At 36.4% G+C, this 16763-nt stretch overlaps 1 protein-coding gene and 1 pseudogene across 10 annotated transcripts in view; one reads left to right on the top strand and one right to left on the bottom strand.

The window, feature by feature from the left end:
• Positions 1-16763, top strand: part of NOC3L (NOC3 like DNA replication regulator) — a 92284-nt gene that overhangs the window by 3464 nt on the left and 72057 nt on the right. For all 9 annotated transcript variants that reach the window (XM_035268510.3, XM_035268511.3, XM_078346088.1 and 6 more), the window contains 10 exons: positions 1078-1207; positions 1960-2117; positions 2666-2722; positions 4014-4144; positions 8415-8576; positions 9048-9141; positions 11154-11329; positions 11734-11862; positions 14666-14797; positions 16545-16625. In XM_035268510.3, coding sequence (XP_035124401.1) covers positions 1078-1207; positions 1960-2117; positions 2666-2722; positions 4014-4144; positions 8415-8576; positions 9048-9141; positions 11154-11329; positions 11734-11862; positions 14666-14797; positions 16545-16625 — 1250 coding nt within the window. The remainder of the gene's footprint in view (positions 1-1077; positions 1208-1959; positions 2118-2665; positions 2723-4013; positions 4145-8414; positions 8577-9047; positions 9142-11153; positions 11330-11733; positions 11863-14665; positions 14798-16544; positions 16626-16763) is intronic.
• On the bottom strand, positions 6048-7325 carry LOC100386099 (pre-mRNA-splicing factor RBM22 pseudogene; annotated as a pseudogene). The gene has a single exon (XR_624581.5). The product of XR_624581.5 is annotated as a pre-mRNA-splicing factor RBM22 pseudogene (transcript).

Raw genomic sequence — 16763 nt, 5'->3', positions numbered from 1 at the left:
AGGCATGTGCCACCACGCTTGTCTAATTTTTTGTATTTTTAGTAGAGATGGGGTTTCACCACGTTGGCCAGGCTGGTTTTGAACTTTTGGCCTCAAGCAATCCACCCATCTTGGCCTCCCAAAGTGCTAGGATTACAGGTGTGAGCCACTGCACCCAGTCAAGATTTACTAGTTCTAATGGGTCAAGAAGAATTGTCAGTTCTATTAGGAAAGATGCTAAGATTGTTTTATTTATAGTTGAATTTTCAGCACTTAGAGCTGTGCCTGGCACTTAGTTGACTTTTTTTTTAAAATAATAATTAAAAAAAAGGAGATAGAGAAAGAGAACAAGACACAGAGAATGAGCAAAAAGAGAAGTTAGAATGATCTGTAGTTGGAATTTTGTTAGATGTGAGTGCCTGAAGTGTTAAAAGAAAAATAGTTGAGGATATTGGCTAGAGTGTGGTTGAAGTGATAATCTTGCAATCTAAGTGAGGGAGTGAACACACTGATAGAAAGTTTAGTAGTCAGTGGATTGAAAGTCTGTAATTGGTTAAGGAAGAAGTGCTGTGGAAGTAACTGAGTGGGAGCTGGAAGGACAAAAGCTGTGGTCAGAGAGAGGGGTGAGCACCAGGGTTTGGAATGTGGCTATTGTAGAGGCTGGCTGAAATGGAATACAACGTGAAAGTAACTGGAGATGAGAAGGAGCTGAGGGGCTAAGTCACTGGTTCTCAGATGTCCTGAAAGCCATTTTAGAGTGTGTGGAGACATTTAGTTTTTGGTTGTTACAATAACCTGGGAATGCTATTGGCATTTAGGTTGCAGGAGTCAGAGATGCTAGCATTTTTTTTTTCCAAGCTCAGAACACTTCAGTAGGACAAAGAATTGTTTGCCTAGCATGTCGGTAGTGCTTCCATTAGAAATAACTGGCTCAGCTGGGGGCCATGGCTCACGCCTATAATCCCAGCACTTTGGGAAGCGGGAGTGGGAGGATTGCTTCAGAAAGCGTAAACTTTTCCTGTTGTAGACCCAAAGTACAGAGAGTTCTACATCTCTGATACTTGTTTCTAATTTTTCTTTTTTTTTTGTGTGGTATAGGTAAAAGGATTGAGAGGGAAGAAGAGGAAGAAGAAGCCCTTCCTTTAGATATGATGGATGAAGATGACTTACAGTTAATGAAGGACTTAGGACAAAGACCATCTTTTTTAACAAGAGATCTTTCTTCTAGGTAATACTTCATTTGGGTTATAATCATTCATATCCACTTAGTGTTAAAAACTTAGTTCTGAATTTCACTTAAGTGGTTCAAGGTATTCACCTTTGAGCACAGTGTTTACAAAGAATAAAGTATTACTTAGCTTATTTCCTAAGTAAAGGAAGTTCATGTGTAAGACAAGCTGATTTCATTTAATGTACATCTTTTTTTTGAGTCTGAATAGTGAAGTAGAGTGAATGGGGAAAGAATGTTCTTAGTTTGAGGCATTGGCAGAACAGTCCTGAGTTCTTTATGGCTACGATCTCACTTAATCCTCATTAACCTGCTAGGTAGGTCTTATTCCCATTTCCAGAGAGGAACTGACTCTTCCTTGCAGTCACAAGTATCTGGAATTTAAAATTGGATCTTTTGAACTCCAAAGGCTATGCTACACTCTAAAGATTTTGGGAAAGTAAGAGTCACACTTGGTTCTGTGGACTGTTCTTCAAAAAGAATCTGCTGTAACTTTCACCTTTATTTCGCATCAAGAGGGAGAACTGGATGTAGCCAAAGTTTGAGTGTGTGTGTGTTAGGCTCTTACCTTCATTTATTCATTTGCTGTTTGAGTGCCTGCTATGTGACAGGCACTGGTCTAAGTGCTAATATATGTATACTTATTGAAGGTTGGCTGGTGGTTTATTTTTCTGTACTTTTGAAATGATAGGTCTCTAGATACCTCTTTAAATCTATTAAGACTGAAAATTGATCTTTCTTTCTCCCTGCAGTGAGCCTGTTCATGCGAAGAAACGGAAGCATGAACGCATTATAGATAAATATGAAAAAATACCAAGAACTCTGCAAACTGCACCAGAGAAGGAACTGATTCACTTGCTTCCTATCAAAGATAAAAGTGGTATAATCCCACAGACTAGAGAGAAGCCAGGTGAATCTAGTTGAACTTTTAGCCCCTCGCTGATAACGTTTTTTTTCCACTCAAAGTTTAATTTTACTTTGATTTTGCCTGTATCTTCAATTAGTCTTATAGCAAGCTTGATGATTCGGATCAGAATTATAGATGATTATCTCAGGTATCAATTTGTACAGTGAGGACAACTGACACTACAAGGTTCAGGTGATTTTCTTTTCACTAAATTTTGTTTCTAAAATTAAAGCATATTAACTATTCTTGGTTAGCTTTTTCTAATGTATCTTTCTTTGTATGTGAAATAAAACATAGAAAAGTTCAGGCAGGAAAGATGTGAAGTTACATGGTTTATAACAACGCACATACTAATAAAACTACCATCCACCCAAGAAAGAAAATACTACTAGCTTCCAGAAACCTTCCTTGTGCTCACCTCAATCACTAATTGCTCTCTCCCCATAAAAGTAATTGCTATCCTGAGTTTTACTGTAATCACTTACTTGCATTTCTTTACAGTTTTACCACTTAAGTATGTATCACAGTTTTAATACACGTTTTCCATGTAGTTACTGATAGTAACAAAGATGAAGAGGATCAAGAAGCAGCGAGGGAACTTGAGGAAGGTAATAAGATATGTCTTTACAGTTACTAAATTGTTTATCGAGAATTACATTTTTTGCATAATAGTAAATGTGAGTTAATTTTAGGTAAAATCTGGAAGGTGTGTTTTGGAGTACTGCTCATTTCAAGGTCATTTTGAACATTTTTCCACATTTGAAGGCTTCACCTTGTGGAATTATTAATAGATTCTTTGTTTTTTATTATGGAAAAATTTACACAGTTATATTTGTAATGTCTAGGCATACATGAAGTGTCTTGTTAATTATTACTGTTCTGAATTTCTTTTAATTGTTAGAGAAGGACCTACTTACAAATAACCTTTTAGCTTCAAATTACAAAAGCGATTCTGTAGTTTGAAGTCATTTTGGTTTGTTTTTAGTGCAATTATAATTGTATATATTTCATATAATTGAATGTCAGTTTCTGATATCTAGGACAGTTTAATCAAAGTTGAACTGATAATGCATCTTATTGTTTGAAACTATAATAGTTTGGAATTTGTGACAGAACAGTATGGTTAAATTTTACTTTCGCTTAGCAGACCTCATTAATAGCAAAAACGAATTACAGGTAAACTGTTTAACTGTTTTCAGAGACCTGTCATAAAACCATTACAAATTGTTAGTGTTGATTAGATCTAGTTCCCTATGAATTTTCTAAGGTGGACATGTTTTCTGTAGCCCAAAGCTAGGTAGTATTTATTAGTTTGTGTAAAGTAATATATAGTGTTGAAAACAAAGGAGAATATTCTGTACTTAAAAAACTAAATCAGATTATCCTATTTCTTAAATAATATGAATTATTCTGGGCTTCTTAACAGAAGCTGAGAATATGAGCTCTAGGCTGATTGTACTGGCTCATGTCTGTAATCCCAGCACTTTGGGAGGCTGAGGCAGGAGGATCTCTTGAGTCTGGGAGGTGGAGGCTGCATAGTGCCACTGTATGTGCTCCAGCCTAGGTGACCAAGCGAGACCCTGTCTCAAAAAAAAAAAAAAAAAGAGCTCTAGAATCACACTGCCTGAGTTTGAATCCTATTTCACTTTGGTTTGTGAGCTTAGCCAAGTTATTTTCTCTTCCTTTGCTTCAGTTTTCTTATCTATAAAATGAGTGTAATGATAGTATCTGTATTATTGTTGAGAAGATGATGTATAGTAATAAATCCAAAATTCTTAGCTATCATCATTATTACTGTAAAAAATTATTAAGATTCTTGGATACTTGTAAGTAGAGGATACTGTAGAAAATTATTAAGATTCTTGGATACTATGTAAGGGAACATCTAATCTGTTTTAGAGATCATTGAAGATCCTATTCGAGAGCTGACCGTAGAAGAACATTTGATTGAGAGAAAGAAGAAACTACAGGAGAAGAAGATGCATATTGCAGCCTTGGCATCTGCCATATTATCAGATCCAGAAAGTAATGTAGGTAGTATTAATTTCTTTAGGCTTTTTAAATTAGGTGTGGTGTAAAATGCCTAATATGTTAAGATTCTCTTGTTACCTGTTAGCACTCACTAAAAGGAAAAGCATTAACTAAACATAGTAGCTGGGTTAGAGTAAGAGAGTAGACGGAATCTTAGCTTAATGGTATGTCTGAACTTAATTTATTTTGTAATCCTAGAAAAATTACTTAAGCTCTCTGAATCTTATTCTCCTCATCTTCATATGTGAAAATATTGGACATGTTATAACTAAAAATGTTTAAGTCTATAAAGTTGTATTAGGGAGGAGGAACCTGCTTGCAAATTTGCTTGACTTACCTGTGGAGTTTTTAGAAAGCATGCTACAGAGAAGTGTATGAAATTATTTCAAGAATAATTGTAAGGTGAAGATATTTTAAGTGAACTAGAGCCAAAATTAAAGTGTTATTGTACCATGTGTATAGTGGTGAAAGTAGTGATAGTTATAACACATGAACTTGAGAAATCTTAGATTTAATCTTGGCCCTGATAAGTACTGTCTTTGAGACTTTGGGTAAGTTATTTATCCAAGACTCTCATCTCTAAAAGAGAATAGTGTTTTTTTTTCCAAAACTTTGTGGTGAGGATTATATGATGAAATATATGTGAAGTCATATAAAATGATACTGTTGTTATTGTTACATTGGTGTCCCCAGCATACTATTATAACAAGTATTTGTTTATTGAATGATATTATAGCTTACAATTTATGGAAACAAATTTCATGTGGGAATGCTTTAGAGTAGTACTTGTTCTTTTCTAATAAAGTGAGGGGAAGATCTAGAGCAGAATCAGGGAAGAGAGATTTGGAATATTTCTTATTTGTGTTCTCTCATTTAATCATTGCAAGACCATAGGCATAAGAGTTGTTCTAATTTTACAGCTGGAAAATTGAGCCTTAAAAAACCCAAGTGATTGGTTGCAGATTTTTTTTTTTTTTAAAATTGACCGTTTTAATTATTTAAAAACTAAAAACACATCAAATTTCCTTTACCATCTACAGTTCAGTTATATCCAAACACTCTAAGACCAAACAGAAGCAGAGATGGCAATGAGACACTGAGGTGAATGCTGAGGACCATCGGATTCTTAGCAGAAGGTCCCAAGTCTTTCATTCAAACACTCCAATGCTTTTCATTTCAGTTCGTTAAAGTACGTGTTTTATAGGAAGTTCTTTACAGTAACTTCATGCCAGACACCAGGTTTCTTCAATGGTACACAGCTCCATGAAATTTTCTGTTTCCATCCAGGTGACAGTAATAAAAAGGAATTTTTCTTTTTTCTTTTTTTGGGCCGTGGAGACATAAAATGGTCAGATTCTTTTAGGAATAAATGAGGAAAAGGTAAGAAAAAATCTGGACTGCACTGGTGCTGGTTTCTACTCATCTTTCTGAGGGTGTGACTACAAAAGTGTCACACTTAGGCCACTACAATGATTAGTACTAGTAATCTTTTTTTTTCAGATGATAAAAAGGAAAACACCCAATGGACACAAAAATGTTCAAAGGTTTTTTTTAACCAGGTCAGTTTTTCTCCCACCCAAAAAATATACAAAATGAACATGTAATTGGGGTGGTAACTCCACTAGACATTCCAATTCACTCATCTGCTTGTCCCCAACACGGGTAAGGGGAACAGGCGTTAGGTTTTATTAGTCGTGTTATAGCAGTAACCAGATGTGTTAATGGCAGCTTATTTGCGGTACACTGATCCTCTGAACGTGTGTCAGAAAGCATGGCTGTCAGTCTCTGACTGCCCACATCTGAGCACATTCAGCTACCATGGAAGCTACAAGGGAAGGAAAAATACATTTATTCCAAGATGTACTGGGATTTTTAAGTGCCCTTTCTTCCACAGAGCCCCAGAATGGTGACAAGATGCTAGGGACTGCTGTGTTTTCCAGCATAAGCTCCCATCCGCTGAGGATCCTGAGAAGGATAGTGGATTGGTCCTGGAGCCCTCATGAAAGGAGAGGGGGGGTGTCCCTTTTGGTGGAACATGTGTGACCCAAAACCTCGTGGTGGGGGTGGGGCAATACCAGGGGGTAGTGGCAGGGCAATGTTCACCACAGCTGGAGGACCGCTTGGGAGCAAGTTGAAGTAATTGGCTGAGGCTGCTGCTTCTGCCGCAGGAGGAGGAGGAAGAGCTCCTGGCAATCCTGAAACCGGTTCCAGTTTGATCCCAGAGTCTATGGTTCCATCTTTCTCTTTTTCTTTTGCTCTGGCTGCTTGATCTTCTCCATTTCACATTCAGTCTGTGGCCATTTACAGTCACCTTACTAAAGGACTTCTCAGCAGCCACTTCTGCAGCCTGCCTTGTGGTAAAGCACACTGCTGTCTTTGCACAACAGTGATCGTCCACATCTCTCCGAACTGGTAGAAATGATTTCTTAAATCTGTCTCAGTAATAGTATCACCCAGACCACTAACATATAGTGTGGTGATAGTTTTATCCTCTGGTGGGTCCAGCCGAGGCATTGTTGAAGCCCGCTTTAGAAGCTTGTCAGCTACAGGATCATTGATTCCGTAGTATTGATCTTTAATATTCTGATCAGCAAGGGGGTCATCTGGATCTGTAGGCTTCTCATGTCTGTATGGACATTCCTCTCCTCTCTTACACTCTCCTTTCACCCAGAAGGAGCAAATGTGGGGTCGCTTCCTTTTGTAGTAGGGTGTGGTCCGGGCCAGTTTGAGCAGCATGTCGCTGGTGGATGTGGCTTTCCCCAGCATGCCAACTGGCCATATTCCATCAGAGTTAGAAATCTCTCTCTCCATATTCTGTGTATAGTACTCTTTGTTGACATCTGACTTTGGCATGTCATCTTTAAAAGACAATCCTGCATCACGAACCTGGATGGGCAGGACATACTCTAGGTCTAAGAGGCAGGTCTGACAGACATTCTTCAATTTACTGCAGGTCTGGCACACCTCAGTCTTCTTGAAATGCATACGGACTCCAGGGCACCAGCGAAACACTGTGAATGGCCTGGCACAGATTTTGCATTCCTTCCCATACTTTTCTTTGGTCATTTGGATATATGGGTTTTCTCCAAGACATATCTGGCACATAATGGGGAAGTCTGCGTCTTCCCCGTTCTGCCTGTTGTAGGTGTTGGAACCCAGAGAGGTCGCCATCTTGAGAGCGTCTGGAGGCAGCAATAGCTTCTGAGTTGGGAGAGGGGACCATCAAAATCCCTGATTTGTTGCAGATTTTAACAGCCACTAAATTGGAACCCAGATCTACTCAGGAACATGTGCTCATGTCACACAGTTTAGGGATAGCAAATAGGTGGTGGCATATTTGTCCTACTTCCAGCTATGGTAAACATTGTTAACTAGCCAGAGCTTTGCGTCTCAAGATACTGCTCCAGTAGGCAGTAGTAGTTTATCAAAGCAATCAGGTTAGTTGAAACCACCTTTTGCATCATAAAAATTATCTTTGAAGCTTAAGTTAATGTGGCTATATTATATGTAATTCCCGATTAATTCATGTGTATGGTTGATATATTTGATTATATAAATTTTAGTATATTTTGAAAAGTGTTTTTAGAAAAATGGGACACAAGTACTTTAGGAAAACCCAGCAAAAAAGAATTTCCCAAAACAGCTAAATAACAAAGTTAAACTAATTTTTTGAGGTCTATTTTTCTAACAACCAAAATATAATTACTGATATAGTTTGGATGTGTGTCCCCTCCAAATCTTATGTTGAAATGTGACCTCTGATGTTGGAGGTAGGCCTGGTGGACCCCTCATGAATGGCTTGGTTACATCCTTGTGGTAATGAGTGAGTTCTCACTATGGTAGTTCATGTGAGAGCTGGTTGTTTAAAAGAGCCTAGCACTTTCCCCATCTTTCCTATGACATTCTGGCTCCCCATTTGTCTTCTGCCTTGATTGTAAGTTTCCTGAGGCCTCACTTGGAGTGGATGCTGGCACCATGCTTCCTCTACAGTCTGCAGAACTATAAGCCATAATAAACTTTGTTTCTTTCTAAATTACCCAGTCTCAGGCATTTCTAGCAACACAAGAGTGGACTAACACACATTACCTTATAACTTTAGTGACTTATCTCTTGGTAAAGTGAGCAGTGTCTGGAGTTTGGTTTGGCTTGACTAGACTTGGAGTCATTATATATGAATTCTGCTTATTTTTCTGGATGTGGGGCTGTTGTCTTTTGTTCATAATTGTTTTACCATGATTTCTACAGCTTTATAAGCTATTTCTTTAACAGATTAAAAAACTGAAAGAATTACGTTCTATGCTGATGGAACAAGATCCTGATGTGGCTGTTACTGTTCGAAAGCTGGTCATTGTTTCTCTGATGGAATTATTTAAAGATATTACACCTTCATATAAAATCCGTCCCCTCACACAAGTAGAAAAATCTACTAAGGTAATTCTAGATCGCTAGATATAATTACATCTAAAATAACTACAAATTTTGGAGAGATAGACTTTTTTTTGAGGCAGAGTTTTGCTCTGTCACCCAGACTGGAGTACAGTGGCACAATTTCTGCCCGCTGCAACTTCTGTCTTCCAGGTTCAAGCCTCAGCATCCCAAGTAGCTGGAATTACAAGTGCATGCCACCCTGGCTAGCTAATTGTTGTGTTTTTAGTAGAGATGGGGTTTCCCCATGTTGGCTGGGCTGGTCTCAAACGCCTGACCTCAGGTGGTCCACCTGCCTTGGCCTCCCAAAGTGCTGGGATTATAGGCATGAGCCACCATGCTTGGCCCAAATGACTGCTGCATTTTTTTTTTTTTTTAAATAGCACTGGCTGTATACTAGACACCCATATTTTATGCTAACTTTGGGGTTTTAATATTCTGACTTAAAAAAATGATTGACCTTTTTGGTATTTTCAGATCCGAAAAGAAACCCAGAAGTTAAGAGAATTTGAAGAAGGCCTGGTTAGCCAATACAAATTTTATTTGGAAAATCTGGAACAAATGGTTAAAGGTATATTAAACATATCTTAAAAGTATGTAACATACTTAGCCTTGATGATGAAAGTGAATTCTGTACAGTGTTCTGTGTTGTGTAGTGATAGGCAGGCATAGTCAGGAGCAGAATCTAGGGTCAGACTTCCTGGCTCAAATTCTGGCTCCACCACATACTACCTATGTGATGAGAAAATTACATAGTTTTTTTTTTTTTTTTTGAGATGGTGTCTCACTCTGTCACTTAGGCTGGAGTACAGTTGCGTAATCTTGGCTCACTGCAACCTCCACCTCCTAGGTTCAAGCAGTTCTCCTCCCTCAGCCTCCCGAGTAGCTGGGACTACAGGCACACACCATCACACCCAGCTAATTTTTGTATTTTTAGTAGAGACTGGGTTTCACCATATTGGCCAGGCTGGTCTTGAACTCCTGACCTTGTGATCCACCTGCCTTGGCCTCCCAAAGTGTTGGGATTACAGGCATGAGCCACCACGCCTGGCAAAAAATTACAAAGTCTTTCTATGTCTCACTTTTCCTGTCTATAAAATGGAAATAATTACAGTACTTACCTCCCAGTATTGTAGGAAGTAACTGAGTTTGTAGATAGAAGGTGCTTGAAACGGTGCCTAGCATGTACTACACAATATATTTTATCAACTATTAGTATTGTTGCTGCAGTTCTTTACTTAGTAGTTGTATTTTTGTTGACTACAATGCATTCAACAAAATTCATTGTTATGAACAGTTGGGATTTAGTCTGCTGTTTTTTTTATTTGGAGGCAAGGTAGTCAGGAAAGAAGGATAACTAGAGGCCAGGCATGATGGGTCACACCTGTAACCCCAATGCTTTTGGAGGCCGAGGCAAGAGGATTGCTCCAAGCCAGGAGTTTGAGACCAGCCTGGGGAGTGTAGTGAGACCCCTGTCTCTCAAAAAAAAAAAACAAAAATTAATCAGGCATGATGATCTATACCTATAGAGTCCCAACTATTCGAGATCTGAGCTGAGAGGATCACTTGAGCCCAGAAGTTTGAGCTTCCAATGAGCTTTGATTATGCCACTGCACTGTACCGTGGGCAATAGAGTGAGACCCTGTCTCAAATGAAATGAATAAATAAATAGAAGGATAACTAGAAATGGATATTTGCATGCTTTGAGTCAGTTATTTGGCTGATAAGCTCTTTTTTTTCGCCCCATAACTTTACTCTTGAGTTATGTGCGATGAGCATGATAAAGTCTTAAACTCTTTTTCTTCAGAAAAGAAAAAATAGGGGTAGGAATGGGAAGATAGTTTGTTGCCTAGGCCAGGTGCTTTCATTTGGCCTAATTGGCTCATTTACCCAGCTTATTTACTAAGGATTACCCATTGCTGTCAGCTGGAACAGGACTGCTGCATCCCACTGGCCTAATAAAAGGTAACAGTGGTGGAGTATAGTGGGTGGATGGGGGTGGGTAGTGTGGATACTGCTTCTGTGTTCTGGTGTTCCAGCTCTACCCCTATTAGCATTTATTTTTCCAGTGATAAGTCCTGGGGCTTTTATTTGTTGAATTTCTGAACTGTTGGGAAAGTTCTTGGGAGCTTTGTGTAATCATCGCTGTCTGATAGAACTATACCTAGGAGCCACTTAATGTAATTTAAAAAAAATGCAGACACACTAAAAAGCAATGAAATTAATTTTAATAGTACATTGTATATATTCAGATTATCATTTCAATGTGTAATCAATTTTAAAAATTAACGAGGTATCTTACATTCTTATTTTTTTTAGTACTAAGTTTAAATCTGTGTGTATTTTATACTTACAGCATATCTTAATTTGGACTAGCCATATTTTAAATTCTCAGTTGCTGACTTTATGTGGCAATTAGCAGCCTCCATATTGGATCTTTCCTAAGCACTTGGAAGTCTTTTTTTAAGGGGGAGTGTGTGTTTGTGTGTTTATATGTCTTAAGATGTACATTGATTGTAAAAGAAAGCCAGTTCTTTTAACTTTTGACCAATGAGTAAAGTAACTACATTATCTTTTGATTAGATTGGAAGCAGAGAAAGCTGAAGAAAAGTAATGTAGTTTCCTTAAAGGCATACAAAGGACTGGCAGAAGTTGCTGTGAAGAGCTTGTGTGAGCTGTTGGTGGCACTACCTCATTTTAACTTTCACAACAACATCATCGTATTGATTGTCCCTCTTATGAATGACGTGTCAAAATTGGTGAGTTGCTCTAAATGGCTATTGCTGTCCTCCTTAGCAGAAAATTAAACACTGTGATTTTTTTTCCCCCTACAAAATTCTTGCGAAGTTATTTATTGGTAAAATAATGTCAATTTATTAAACACTGTCTTTCTGAAGAAAATTAGCTGAACATAAGATTAGTGCAGTAGTTCACAACAGGAAGCAAATTTGTCCCCCAGGGAACATTAGGCAATGTCTGCATACATTTTTGATTGTGTTGACTGGTGGAGATGGAGTCCAACTACTGGCATCTAGTGGAGAAAGTCCACGGAGGCTTTTAAACATCCTGGAACAGCCCCCCTACAACAAAGAATTCTCTTCCCAAAATGTCAGTAGTGCTAAGGTTGAGAAACACTGGTTAAGTGTGACATTTTATTTTTCAGATATCTGAAATGTGTTGTGAAGCTGTAAAGAAACTCTTTAAACAAGATAAATTAGGCCAAGCTTCTCTCGGTGTAGTTAAAGTGATTTCTGGTTTTGTGAAGGGCAGAAATTATGAAGTTAGGCCAGAGGTGAGCCTTTCTTTTTTCGCTTTGTATTTTATTTGTTTTTAAATTACAAAGTTGATTTTCAGTTGTTATGAGGAGTTTATTCTTTATAAGGGTATGGGTATGAAGTAAAAAGTATTCAAGCTCCTTAAGTGTTTAACATGTTAACTCCTGAAATGTTTGATACTATTAACAGTTTGGTATATATCCATCTAGATGTTTTTCTTTCAGATATAGTCATAAACGTTTTCTTATTTTTAAAATAAAAAATGGCTTATACTTTGCAAACTGTTCTGGAACTGTTTTCATTTTCTATATGGTGAACTTATACATATTAGGTTATTCCAAACTTTCTGATGCCTGCCAGGATATTCTGTTGTGTGAATATATAGCCCCTTACTTGATGAACAGCTGTGTTTTTTCTAGATTTTTGCTGTCATAGTCATTGTTGAGAACATTTTGGCCATATTATTTTTTCATATTGTTTACGTATTCTGTGAATGAAATTTCTGAAGTGTAGATGCTGGATCCAACAATAACCACATGTACAAACTCAAATTGTCTTTCAAAAACATTTTATCACTGTGTTCCTGCTAGGGATATGAGTGTCAGTTCCCCACTACCTGCTCAGAATGTAACTATTTAATCTTTGTTAGTCTGGTAAGTGAAAAGTTTATATGTGTGTGTGTGTGTGTGTGTGTATATATATATATATATGTGTGTGTGTGTGTGTGTGTGTATGTATATACATATAAACTTTTTTTTACATGCTTATTATTTGTTTGTTTTTCTCTTAAAGCAATTGCCTTAATGACCTGTGATAATTTTTTAGTACCTGTTCATTTTAATAAATATCTGCTATGTGCCAGGTACTTTTTTAGGTCCTGGGAATAAAAATAGTAGCAAAAGAAACAAAACTATGTGTTTGTGGAGCTTGCATTACATAGTAAGCATATTAACTCTTTTTTACCTAGGTGGCATATTTTTTCTCTTTTTTACTCTGCCTTTTAATTTTGTATTGAGCCTAATACTAGAGGCTATATTTTTGTTATGCACTAAGCCTCCTCAATCCAGATTTATAGAGTCTCTTTAAGATTTTTAATTTAATTTTTATGTTTAAATATTGAAGCCATTTGACATCTTTGTGTGTGTGGTATGAGTACAGATTTAATATCTGTTTACTATGTAATGAATATATATTTTTGTATAGTCTAATGCATATTAAAAATTTATATTATTATGTATGTATTCAAAATAATTTGACAGCCAGTTATTTCATCACTTTTTTTCTGCTGATATAAAATGTTGCTTAATTATTGTGTTATATCTATAGTACATTTGGTTATCTGGCACAATAATACTAGTCAGAATGGGTATAATTGATAAGATATGACTATTCTTTTTTCTCCAAAATATTCTTCTTTATTTCTGTATGTTACTCCAGACAATTTAGAATCAATTTTTCACTTCCTTCTCTCAAAATAGTCCACACACAGAATCTGATTAGAATTGATTCAATGTATTGATTAGTTTGGAAGAATTAAAATATTTACAGAATTGATTTTTTTCTATTCAAGAATATCATATCTCACCATTTATTTAAGATTTCTTTTATGTTCTAAGTTAAATTTTATAGTTTTCTTCATTGGGGTCTTAGATATTTTAATTTGTTTTTAGAAATGTAGTTTTGGGTGTTAAGCTGTTCTACTGTTTTATTTCCAGATTTCACAGTTTTCCTTTGGCATCAGATCCCTTTTTATTTTTTAAAACTGATCGTTCAGTTGAATTGCCAGAATTATAAATATTGAATGAAAGTAATAGAACATATTTAGTGTTTTTACTCAGAATTGTAGAGCAATCAGATAACCCTTGAACAAGAAACTCAGCCATAGGAAAAGTCTTTAACTTCTGTGATGCTAGAATAAAAATGACATCCTTTAATTTAGAGTTATTTTTCATTGGGATTACAGGCGTGAGCCACCGTGCCCGGCCGGTAGGTGATATTTTGAGCACCATACAGTACCTACAGAATATTCAGAGTTGATCTTTCTGATACCTAGAATGACTTCAGGTTCACCCTTTATGCCTGCAGTAGTTCCTTTTTGCCCTATAATTCCAAATACTCAGCTTTCTTCCAAATGTGCATATTGGAACGTCAAAATAGTACAAACCTGTAGTTTTCAAGGTTTTGTTGCAGGAATGCTGTTGTACCTGCAGGAGGCCAGTAAGGTGATTTCATTCAGGGAAGTGTAGCATTTTAAACCCCTTTTGTTCCAAGTGTTTGAGTATGAAAGGGTTGCAGTATCGCACAAAACAACCAGTTTCCAAATTAGTTTCTGAATTTTTGAAGGGCTTAACCCGTAGTTTTTAATTTTGTCCCTGGAACAGCATCAACTGGGAATTAGAATGCAAATTCTGGGACTCAACTCAGACCTACTGAATCAGAAACTCTGGGAATAGGGCCCAGCAATTTGTGTATCTTCTTCTCCCATACTGGTCCAAACCTTTTTCTGGCCTATTTTCTCTTTGTCATCCTATTGGCCAGTGCCCAATAATGTGTTCTCTTTTCCTCAAACTAAACTGCAAAGAAAGTTTTGTATATTTAGCTAGTATTTGCTAGTGTACTTTTTGTATGTTTGCTCCTGTCCTCTAAGTTACTGAATGTAGCATACAGATAAAAGAACTTTGTGTAAAATGTTATAAAAGATGTTTGAAAGTTTTTTTGCGTGAATGAAGGAAATAACATTATTAAATACTTTTCTAGTAAAGTGTTTGAGGGTAATAGGAATATTCAGCTCTATATCTGTGTTTTTTTTTTCAATATTAGATGTTAAAAACATTTTTATGCCTAAGAATCAAGGAAGTAGAAGTGAAAAAAGATACAGAAGACATTAATAAACCAAAAAAATTTATGACTTTCAAAGAAAAGAGAAAAACTCTATCAAGAATGCAGAGAAAGGTTTGATTTATTTCCTTTTTTGTTTCATTTAAATTTTCTGTTCATTTGATGTTAGATAAAAATTATAGGCACAGATAAAAATCATAGTTAAATCATAAATATGAAAGTTTTGAAATACATCATTTAGAGAATTTTATCTTTTCCCAGTTACTGCAAAAAAATGTTTTCTTATATCAGTTTTAACTGATAATGATTGGCAAGGAGAGCAGTAGATGAAAAGATATTTTTGACATGCTGGCTTCTATACTTTGGCTTTTTAGATCAATTTAGAATTGTGATACACAGATTCCTTCCTTAACAGAAAAGATTCATTCATGTCAAGTTGGCAGCAAAGTGAGTTTCTGTTAATTGAATCTTGTTTATTGGTTTATATTTTAAACTTGGGTTGAAATTTCAGCCTCTTGTTTATTTGCTGAAACTTTGGAAACATTCTTTTTTTTTTTTTTTTTTTTTTTTTTAGAAATGGGGCAAATAATAGTACCTACCTTACAGGTTAATTGTGCAGTTTAAAGGAGATGATGTATATAAAACACTTGGCAGGCTTTATAAACAGTTGTTACTACCCCCACCATCATCACTGTTACTGTTATCATCATATCTCAGAACATTTCTGAACAGTTTATTAGCGTTATCAAGTTGTTTGTAAAAACAAAAGTAATTTCTGGGGATATTCATCTTTGAATGGGTTTCATTTTGAAAACTTGATGGAAATGTCAAAATAGACTTAATAGTTGTGAACAAAAGAAGATAAATATTTTAACTATTTATATCATATTGTCCTAATGCTGTTTGGATAGCTCTGTTAGGAATAGCATGTATATAGATGTGGTGGAGAAACAAAGACCAGTAAGAACATGGCAGCTCTTTAACAAGTTCTCATGAGAGAAGGAAACTATTTCTCAGTTTCCTCTGCCTCAGGCAGCTTAGAAATTGTCATTTATGCTGGGCACTATGGCTCACGCCTGTAATCCCAGTACTTTTGGAGATTGAGGTGGGCAGATCACGCGGTCAGGAGTTCGAGACCAGCCTGACCAACATAATGAAACCCTGTCTCTACTAAAAATAGAAAAATTGGCCAGGCGGAGGTGAAGATTGCAGTGAGCTGACATTGTAACACTGCACTCCAGCCTGGGCAACAGAGTGATCCCGTCTCAAAAAAAGAGTTAAAAAAAAAGATGTTGTTTACTGGTTGTACAGCATTAGGAAGTAGAAGAAAAATGAACTTTTATTGAATTTCTTTATAGTATCTGGTTTTATGCATTGTATATAAACGTGTTGGGGAAGTATTCTTGGTGACTGGCTCCCATGTTATAGGTGATTTAACCCTAGGCATCATTTTTGGGTTCAACATGTTCTTTCTTTTTTTTCTTTTTTGAAAAACTTTAATTGAAATGATAGAAAATGATAGCGTATCTCAGATATCCACCATTCAGAATGAGCAAATATTAATAGATTTACCTTAATTTTTTTTTTTTGGAAAAGAAGGAAACCATAGGTGAAAGAGTAGGAATTTCTTTTGTTTCTCTCTCCAGTCTCATTCTTCTGCCTTCCTCCCAGGAGACACCATCTTTGATTTGGTTTGTATATAGTTCCTGTCCATGATTCTCTTCTTTTGTTTATATTTGCATTTATAGACCATATGTGGTATTACTGTATGTGTTTTATGACATTTACATATTCTGCCTCTGCTTTTTTCACTCTGTGGTATATACTCTTAGATTTTTTTTGTTTTTCAATCTATTTTCAGTGGAAGAAAGCAGAAGAGAAACTAGAGCGAGAGCTTCGAGAGGCAGAAGCTTCAGAGAGTACTGAGAAAAAATTTAAACTGGTAGGCAGTTTGCACATTCTGTTATGCTTTAAAAATGCGTTATTTAAACTAGAAATTTATTGTGTCAGCTTGTAGCTGTATAATTTTGGTTTCTTTCATGAGGCTTAGATGTGTGACTTGTGATGTGCAGGAAACTAT

This window comes from Callithrix jacchus, chromosome 12 (genome assembly GCF_049354715.1).
Source record: "Callithrix jacchus isolate 240 chromosome 12, calJac240_pri, whole genome shotgun sequence".
NCBI classification, from domain to species: domain Eukaryota; kingdom Metazoa; phylum Chordata; class Mammalia; order Primates; family Cebidae; genus Callithrix; species Callithrix jacchus.
Note: the sequence above shows the minus strand (reverse complement) of the source record. Positions and strands in the feature narration are given on the sequence as shown.